The following is a 9,368-nucleotide window of genomic DNA, read 5'->3' on the forward strand; positions in this document are numbered from 1 at the left end:
CTGCCCTGCCTCTGACTCTGGGGTGGGACATGATGGGGCATATTTATACAGAGAACTATGGGGCAAGAGGGACCCTGCTGGATTTCAGGGCTTGGGGATCAGCTCCCTCCCATAGTGCTTTAGGGGGGTCTGGCAGGATCTAGGGCAGCCCCCCTCCCCCTACCAGGTCCCCCTAGCCAGGGAATCAGGACACCTGGGGGTGGGAGTGAGTGGGGCAGCAGGGCATGGTCATGGATACAAGCACCAGGACACCTGGGTTCTCTCCCAGCCCCAGGAAAAGAATAGGATTTGGTGCATGAGAGCAGGGGGAAGCTGAGAGCTTAGACTCCTGGGTTCTATTTAAAGCTGCTTCTACCTTCCAAGAGACACCCCCACCCCCCTGCCCCACATCATCCCATAGTCCCCACCCTGCCCTCCCCCAATCCCATCCACCCAGGGCGTCTGAATGAACCTGGGCATGGGACAGAGTGGGGGGGACACCGTCTGGCAGCCTTGCCTCCTCCCCCACCCCCCCTGTTCCTTTCCTCCTTGATCTTTCCCCCTCCTGGCTAATCCCCTCACCAACCCCCAGTGACGTAGCAGTGTGACGGGGGCATTAAGCTAGTTGGGGGGGGGCAATGGGGACCCACCCCCCAGTGCCAGCTGCTGCCAGATCCCCCTTCGCCTCTGCAGGAGACGGGCACCGGCCCAGGTAACGCAGCACCAGTGGGGTCAGGGTCTTCCTTGGGCAGGGCTGGGATCTGATGGGAAAGGAGTAGGTGAGTAGGGCAGCTGGGGATAGTAGTGGGCACAGCAGCTGGCACCTGGGTTGTACCCCTGTACCAAGAGGGGAAGTGGGGTCTGGTGGGTGAGAGCAGAGAGGCTGGGGAGCCAGGATGCCTGGGTTCTCTTCTAGCTCTGGGAAGGGAGTGGGGCTGGAGAAGAGTTGGGAGTTCAGACATCTGGGTTCTATCCCTACACTTGGAGAGGAGCTGGAGTAGATGTGAGGGAGCCTGAAGCTGGGACCACCTGGGTTCCCTTTTACCCCCTCCCCCCACCTCCGCTTATATTCCTTCTTATACCCATGTCCTGTGTTCTCTCTTACACACCCAGTCACACATGCCCCATCCCTCTTGCACACGTCCCAAAATCCCTCTCACGCGCACACACACATGCCCTGAGCTCCCTCTTACACACCCCCACACACCCCTTGTATTCCCTCTTACACCCATGTCCTATGTTCCCTCTTACACACCCAGTCACACATACACCCCCTGAGTCCCCTCTTACACACCCGTACGACTCTCCTCTGCCCCACCAGTGGGGGCAAAAGAAAACCTCAGTCATTCCTCTACAGCTGGGGGCTATAGCATCTGCCCCATACCCCATCCCCTCCAGGGTGGGGGGAGGGCACCATCCCTAATCCAGCCCCAGTCCTTCAGGGCTGCCAGTTCTAATCCTACCCTGGATGTAGTGCCTGAGAGTTCAGTGTCTCTCCTGCAGGCCCTGTGGGTTCCCTGGGGGCTATAATTCCTCCCCACCAGCCGCCGCCTCCAGAGCTCTATTAGCGCTAAGATTACTCAGTGCTACAGGAAAGAAATTGGAAAATCTTCCCTGCTGACATGGATTATCGGGAGGGGGAAGGTCCCAGCTGCTACTCAGGCCCTGGAGAAACTCAGCCCCAGAAACAGCAAAGTTCCCAGCTCAGGGCCCAGGTCCCATCCTTGCCCTGGAGCCGGGTCACCTGGGTTTTTCCCTACTCTGGGAGGCAGTGAGGTCTGGAGGCTTAGAGCAGGGGGAGCTGGGAGTCAGGACTCCTGGGTTCTCTCCCTGGTTTGGGGAGGCAAGTGGGGTTAGCGCAGGGGTGGGCAATTATTTCGGGCAGAGGGCCGCTCACAGAGTTTTGGTAAGCCATTGAGGGCTGCATGACAGGCAGCAAGGGGCAGATCAATATTAATTTTCTAAGTTTTTTAGGGGCCCTGCAGGCCAGATAGAATGGCCTGGTGGGCTGCATCCAGCCTGCGGGCCACGTTTGCCCACCCCTGGGTTAGACAGTATCAGTGCAAAGGGACTGGGAGCCCTATCAGGGCAAGGCCCCCACCCCATGCCCACCCCCTGGATTGGGGCCAGCACCCCCTGGAGGGGAAAGGCCTCTGCCCCTCACCACCCAAGAAGGCAGCAGGGATTGGACCCCTAGAAGTGGCAGGGGGATCCTGGGCTGGCTGCACATAAGGTCCCCACCAGGTAGCCCTTCCTCCACCCCTGAGCCATTCCCCTCGTGGGTGGCTGGAGGGGAAGGAGATCCCACAACAGGCCCCCCAGGGGTGCCTGTCCAGGGAGCAGGGGACAATATTCCTTCCTCCCTGGAGCCCTTGGATGGTGAACCTAGGTGTCCTGGTCACATACCAGGTGAAGAAACAGCCCTTGCCATCACTTCCTGTCCCAAACTCTTCCATAACTGCAGAACAGCCTCCCTGGAGCCAGCTGGGAAGGGGGTTAGAAGGGTCAGTGTGGGGCAGGATGCCTCCCAGTTCTGGGACAGGAGTAGGGGCCAATGACTTAGAGCAGGAGGACTGGGAGCCAGGACACCTGGGTTCTGTCCCAAGGCTGGGAGGGGAGGGGTGTGTGTCGGGTTACAGCTGGGATGGGGGGGAGCCTGGATTCTCTCCCAGCTCAAAGTGGACAGTGCCATATCAGTGTTAGAGCAAAGCGGATGCAGAAAGCCCAGATGTCTGGGTTCTCTCCCTCCTCAGGGGTCTCTCCACCTGCCTGCAACCCAGGCCTGGGGTTCCCAGTCTCCTTCTCCCACCCCCCCCCAACATTGTGCCAGGTGATCCCACTCCCCCACCACGATGACAAACCATGTGGAGGTGCCCCTGGGGGACAGGCCCCATCTCAGCCTGGAGCCGCTCCCCAAGCCCTGCGTGGACAAGCACTGCAGCTGGCTGACCCGCAACCTCCTGCTCTCCCTCACCATCCTGGGTCAGTGTCAGTGCGGGGCAGGGGGGGTCTGGGCAAGGAGCCTCTGTGCCATGGGGTGGGGCAGGGGGCACTGAGCTTGGGGCAGGGACAGGGGCTGGGGGAAGGGGACTGTTCTGAGGGTGGCTGGGAAAGGGGGGTGGGAGCAGGGGGGGCCAGATGGGGGGAGAGGGAGCTGGGGGTACCATACTGAGGGGTGGGAGCCTGGGGGGTGCTGTGCTGTGGGGAGGGCTGGGCTGGGCCCTCCGTGTTTGAGGGGGCAGCTGGGCAGGGAGCTTCCCTCCAAAGCTCCCCAGCTCCCTTGAGCTCCACCTGGCCTCCTCTCACCTCAGGCACAGGGCTTTGCCCCAGGTCAGGGGGGCTGGGCATTGTCCCCTATCCAACCCCCACTCCTCCATCCATCCCCCACGTGTCCCCACCCCTCCGTCTCCCCACCCTCTCCATATCCATCCATCCATCCCTCTCTCCCTCTCTCTCGGACAGTAGCTGAGGGAGGGAACGAACAGCTATGCCAGATGTGCCCCCTCACCAAGGTGGCCGGGTGGAATTTGATTAAAGTCTCATGGTTTCTTTTACGTCATTCCCAGGGTAGAAGAAAATTAAACACAGCCTAATCCCCCTACCCCGGCTGCTGTTGGCTGCAATCCCCCCCCCCCCCGCCCCCATAGGCCGGGGGGCACAGGGGAAGGGTGTGCTGTGCTAGGGCTGGTGGGGGAACTTGGAGGGGTCTCTGGTTGTGGGGGAGAGGTTGGGAGTCCTGGGTGGGGGGGGGTCACTGCTAGGGGCTGAGGGGTTAATGGGGAGTTCCTCTCCCCCAGTCACTGCCAGCTGGTGCCATCATAGGTGGGATGATATGAAGCTCCCTGTTACTCTGGTCTCAGGCCCCCTCTTCTTCCTGCCCCGGCCCTGTTTCCCCAGGGAAGAGGCATGAACCCTGGTGTCTGGGTCAAGATCCAAGTAGGACGAGCACCACTGTGCATGTGTGCGTGTGTGTGTGCATGCGCACACACACTGCCCTGTCCTGACATGGCTCCACCCCAGATCTGGCTGCATCTCAGTGCTGGGCAAGGGGTCTCTGTATAAGTGGGTCCCTGTATCACCAGCTCCCTGATGTCCTCCCAGACCCAGAGATAGCTGCATCTGAGAGCTAGGTGAGGGGTGTCTATAATCAGCTCCTCTGACATGTCTTACCCCAGAAGCAACTGCATCTGAGCCAGGCTCCCAACATCCCCCTCCAGCCCAGAAGTGCTTACAAGTAAGGAGATCCCTGTATTACCAGCTCCCTGACACACCCCACCCCACCCCAGAGCTGGGTGCATCTCAGTGCTGGGTGAGGGGTTCCTGTATAAGCAGGCCCTACCTTGCCCCCCAGGAGGTGGCCATGTCTAGGTGCCAAGTGAGAGACCTCTGTACTACCAGCTCCCTGAAATGTCCTGTCTCCACCTCCCCCCCCCCCCCCCAGAAGCAACTGCATCCTTACTACCTAGTGGTGAGGGGTGGGGGGTGCTGAGCCCCCCAACCCCCTGCCCCCCCCCCAGGTGTTATTCTAGGCTCTGTGTTTGGGAGTCTCCTGCGACTGCTCCCACCCCTGGACAGTGACCTCATCATGCTGATTTCTTTCCCTGGAGATATTCTCATGCGCATGCTCAAGATGCTCATCTTACCTCTGATCATCTCCAGCCTCATTTCAGGTGAGGATGGGACAGTTTGGAGGGGGGCAAGAGGGAGAGATTGAGGGATGGTGGGGGCAGTTTCCCCAATGCCCCAAGCTCCTGGTGGAGTAGGAGGGGCTGGGATTTGAACATACTACCCTGGGAACAGCTTGGGCCAATAGGGTGCCGGGCATGTACTACTTATCATTGCCACTAGAAGGCAGCAGGACACCAAAGGCTGCCTGCACCATGAACAGCCTGGCAGTGGGCTTGTTGGGATGGGGGAAGCGGGTGTGGCTGCATCGCAGTGCCTGGAGAGGGGCCCTGTATTAGCACCCATGACACACTCCACCCTAGAGGCAGTTGCATTTCAGCAGTAGGTGAGGGGTATAACCAGCTTGTGATGTGCCCATCCCAGAGGTGGCATCCCAGCACCCGGTGAGGGGGGCCCCCACTACGCCCAGCCCGCAGCTAGGCTTGTGGCATGTGTGACGGGTGCGTGTGGCACAGGGCTGGCGGGGCTAGATGCCAGGTCGAGTGGGCGCATGGGCACGCGAGCCATGGTGTATTACGTGTGCACCACGGTGCTGGCGGCTGTGCTGGGCGTCATCCTGGTCCTCACCATCCACCCGGGCAACCCTGAGTTGAAGCGGGCACCGGGCACGGGTGAACGCAATGAGGAGGTCTCCAGCCTGGATGCCTTCCTGGACCTCATCCGCAACCTGTTCCCCGAGAACCTGGTGCAGGCCTGCTTCCAGCAGGTAGGGGAGTCACTGGGGTCGCGGTGTGGAGGCACTGGGGTCGCTGCTGTGGGGGGTGAAGACCCTGGGGGTGCCATGCTATGAGATGGGAGCACTAGGGGCAGGGCAGGGGCTAGTTGGGGGGCACTCCCACCCTGAGTCCATACTGACCCCATTCCCGCCCTGTCCCAGATCCAGACAGTGACCCAGAAGGTCACGGTGGCACCTGAGGTGGTGAGGCAAGAGAACGTGAGCCAGGGCCTCCATGCCAACCTGACCCTGGTCAATGCCACCGTCACTGAGATCAACCTGGGGCCCACCACCATCACCCAGAAGCGGCTGGAATTCAAGCCAGGGATGAACGTGCTGGGTAAACCCCTGGCCAGGGCACTGCTGGGGGGCAGTTTGCATCATTGGGGGTATCCGTGGCTGGTGGCACTGCTGGGATGGGACAGGTTGCAGCCCCCAACACTGACCCACCACCTTCCCCCCAGGGCTGATCGGGTTCTTCATTGCCTTCGGCATCGCCATGGGGAAGCTGGGCGAGGCAGCCCGGCCCATGGCCGATTTCTTCAACATCCTCAATGAGATCATCATGCAGCTTGTCTCCATGATCATGTGGTACTGGGGGCCTGGCCTGGTCCCTGACACCCCACCGGGGAAGGGCCTCTGGGAGCTGTCTGCCCACTGCTGCTCCTGACACCCATCCAGTGGCTCCCATGGCCCCTTCTTCCTCCTACCCCCCTCCCCCCAACACACATGCTCATGCCCCCCTTGTGCTCCTTCTTAACCCAGGCTGCCCTCACAGTCCCTTCCAGCTTCCTCTCCACCACCCTCACTCCCCGCGTCCCCCCTGCCCATCCCCCCATGTCACCCCCATCCAAGCCTACCTCCAGTCTTACCCCTCAGCCCTCCCCTCCTGGTTTTCCCCATACCCCTTATGGCCTCCCCTTCCCCAGAGCTCCCCCCCATTTCCTCCAAAATGCACCCCAGGCCTCCCCCCCCCAACAGTCCTCTCTGCCCAGGCACCCCCCCCCACAGTCTCCCCTACCATGAAGCCCCCCTCACGGCCCTTTTCCCCCACAATCCCCACAGGTACTCACCCTTTGGCATCGCCTCCCTGATCTGTGGCAAGATCGCAGCCATCAAGGACCTGGAGCTGGTGGCACGGCAGCTAGGGCTCTATGTACTGACAGTGATGCTGGGCCTGGCACTGCACGGTGCCCTGATCCTGCCCCTCATCTTCTTTGGCATCACGCGCCAGAACCCCTTCACCTTCTATGGTGGCATCTTCCAGGCCTGGGTCACTGCCCTGGGCACCGCCTCCAGGTGGGCACGGTGTGGGCAATGGGTGGACAGGGGCACTAGGCTGGCACTGGGTGAGGGCAGCAGGAGGTGCTAGGGGATGGGGGGATGGAGAATGGTCTTGGGGTGGGCATAGGGGCAGAGGACATGAGGCCTGGGGGTGCCACCTCTGGGGTGCAGCAGGGGTAATAGGGGATGGGGAAGTGGGGTGTCTCAGGGTGGGGCAAAGAACTTCGTGAGGAGGGTGGCATCCGTACGGGTGCCATACCTGCTGGTGGGGTGGGTACCCCCCCCACTTCACAACCTGGCCGTGCCCCACCAGTGCCGGGACACTGCCCGTGACCTTCCGGTGCCTGGAGGAGAACCTGCACATCGACCGGCGGGTGACGCGCTTCGTGCTGCCCATTGGTGCCACCATCAACATGGATGGCACTGCACTCTATGAGGCTGTGGCTGCCATCTTCATTGCCCAAATGAACAGCATCGTCCTTGACAGCGGCCAGATTGCCACCGTCAGGTCAGGTGCCCCCCCCCACCCCACTCCTCCTTTATGGCCAGAGCCCCCCGCACCAGACTGGCACCCCCTTTGGAGGGGCCAAGCCCTGCCCCCATGGACTCACCCCTTCCCCATCTACCCCCCCCAGCCTGACAGCCACCCTGGCCAGCGTGGGTGCAGCCAGCATCCCCAGTGCAGGGCTGGTGACCATGCTGCTGATCCTGACAGCTGTGGGGCTGCCCACCCAGGACATCAGCCTCCTCATCGCCGTGGACTGGCTGCTGTGAGTACTGCACTGCAGGGCATGGGGGGCTCAGGGTGCAGCTGGGGGCTGCGAGTTTCCTTTTGGATGTGCCCACCCCACCCTGGCCACACATGGCATTTCTCCACAATTGGGCTCAGTCCCCAATGCCCCCAAGCAGCTAGGATGAATCCCACCCCTGTGTCCTTCCTGGATCCATCCCCAAACTTTCTGGGGTCCTGAGGCTCCTCCCCCCCAGCCATGCCCCCTGCGTTGCGTGGCTCAGACATGGTGTCCCCAGCCATACGTGATGTGTGGCCCTGCTGTCTGCTACAGGTGTAACATGGCCCCACCTCCTGCCACGTCTTATATGCCTCTGCCAGGTGTATCATGTAGCGCCGCCCCCTGCCACACACATTGCATGGCCCCACCCCCACTGTATGTCATGTGGCCCTGCACACTGCCACATGGGTCACATATCCCTGCCCCCCTGCCATGCATGTTGCATGCCTTTCATCCACCATGTGTCCCTGCCCCTGTTGCTTGTTGCATGACCCATTCTCACACTGCATGACCCCACCCCCACCACAAACCTATTATATGTCACCTAGCCTCACTCCTGCCATATGCCTTGCATGGTCTTACACCCACTGTACGTGACCCCCACCCATCACACGGCTCCACCCCCTTTCATGCATCTTATAACCACACCCCATGCAGCTCAAACACCTTGACCTCTTGCACCCTGTGTCATGGCCCTATCCCTGCTATATGTGTCACATGACTCCCCCCCCCCCCCACACACACCCTGTATGGCTGTGCAGGACCTGCCCCTTGCCCCGGAGCTCCTCCCCCTACCCATGCGTCACAGCCCCTGTTCTGCAGGGACCGCATGCGAACCTCCATCAACGTTGTGGGTGACTCCTTTGGCGCCGGCATCGTGCACTACCTGTCGCGGGCCGAGCTGGCTGCCATTGATGCACGGACCGAGGGGTGTGACTCTGACCCTGCCACCCTCAAGCTGCAGGCGCTGGGCAACCATCAGGGGCCACTAGAGGGCACTGGTGCAGGATACACAGCGCTGTCCACCCAGGGGGATGAGAATGAGGAGCAGGTGAGGCTGCTGTGCTGCAAGCTTCCCCCCAGCAGGGCTCCCAGCTGTGGAGTTTCCTTCTAACAATGCCCCCACCCACAGACTCCCCCAGTGCTGCAAACTTCCCTAAAGCAGTGCCCCAAGCCAGCTGGCCCCTGCCAGGAGCTGAGAGTTGCCTGGTAGCAGGAGCCAAGAACCAGGCCCAGCAAAGCTCTGCAGCAGATGCAACCATAGTTTGCTAGGGAGGGTGGTTTCCCCACCCCAACCAAGGTGCAGGGAGTAGCCTATATCTAGCACAGCACAAAATGGCCCAGAGGCTGCAAACTTCCCTGCCACAGGGCCCTGGGCTGGCGGGGGGGGGGGGGGGGGTGGCGGCTTAGTCAGGGATGATCCTGCCTTGACCTCAGGGTCCCTTCCAGCCTGGCTTCCTGTGACCCTGTTGTATTGTCCTCTAGGGGGAGAAGCCTGAAGTCCCACCAGAGCATGAGGATGAGGGGTCCATGGTGTGTACAGAGAACGAGGAAGAGGAGGAGAAGAAAGAGACTGATGAATAGCAGAGCGGCAGGGAGGGGGTGGGGTCACTGCTGTATCAATTATTCACCTGGATTTATTGGGGGGGGGGTAGGGGGGAGCCTCTGCTGAAGTAAGATGACTGCCACCACACCCTCTACCCCCACCCCAGCACCCCCTTGGCCTAGGAGAGAAAGACAACAACCTAGAAGCAGCCACATTCAGCACCAGGCAAGGGCCCCCCCCTCTGTACACAGCCACCCCCCAGTGACCCACACGAGGCAGCTGCCTCTTGGCACAGGGTGTGATGATACACATGGTGTTTGTTGGTAGCTTTGAAGCAGCCACACGCACATCATTATTCCTCCTTACT

General features: G+C 61.1%; 1 protein-coding gene across 1 annotated transcript; it reads left to right on the top strand.

The window, feature by feature from the left end:
• The first annotated feature begins 19 nt into the window (after positions 1 to 19).
• Positions 20 to 9,113, top strand: LOC102566951 (fms related receptor tyrosine kinase 3 ligand). The gene is made up of 10 exons (XM_059728154.1): positions 20 to 2,961; positions 4,497 to 4,649; positions 5,121 to 5,371; positions 5,543 to 5,720; positions 5,845 to 5,971; positions 6,446 to 6,679; positions 6,978 to 7,172; positions 7,300 to 7,434; positions 8,278 to 8,506; positions 8,941 to 9,113. The coding sequence occupies exons 1-10, from the start codon at positions 2,832 to 2,834 to the stop codon at positions 9,037 to 9,039; spliced, it is 1,731 nt and encodes a 576-aa protein (XP_059584137.1). The 5' UTR covers positions 20 to 2,831; the 3' UTR covers positions 9,040 to 9,113.
• Positions 9,114 to 9,368: the final 255 nt, after the last annotated feature.

The sequence above is a fragment of the Alligator mississippiensis genome, chromosome 5 (assembly GCF_030867095.1).
Source record: "Alligator mississippiensis isolate rAllMis1 chromosome 5, rAllMis1, whole genome shotgun sequence".
NCBI classification, from domain to species: Eukaryota; Metazoa; Chordata; order Crocodylia; family Alligatoridae; genus Alligator; species Alligator mississippiensis.

Bases quoted from the DNA above. Each gene is read 5' to 3' on its own strand.
- LOC102566951 (XM_059728154.1), top strand. From the start codon at position 2,832: ATGACAAACCATGTGGAGGTGCCCCTGGGGGACAGGCCCCATCTCAGC. The intron at 6,680-6,977 runs GTGGGCACGGTG...GTGCCCCACCAG, and splicing joins GCCCTGGGCACCGCCTCCAG to TGCCGGGACACTGCCCGTGA. The intron at 7,173-7,299 runs GTCAGGTGCCCC...TACCCCCCCCAG, and splicing joins GGCCAGATTGCCACCGTCAG to CCTGACAGCCACCCTGGCCA.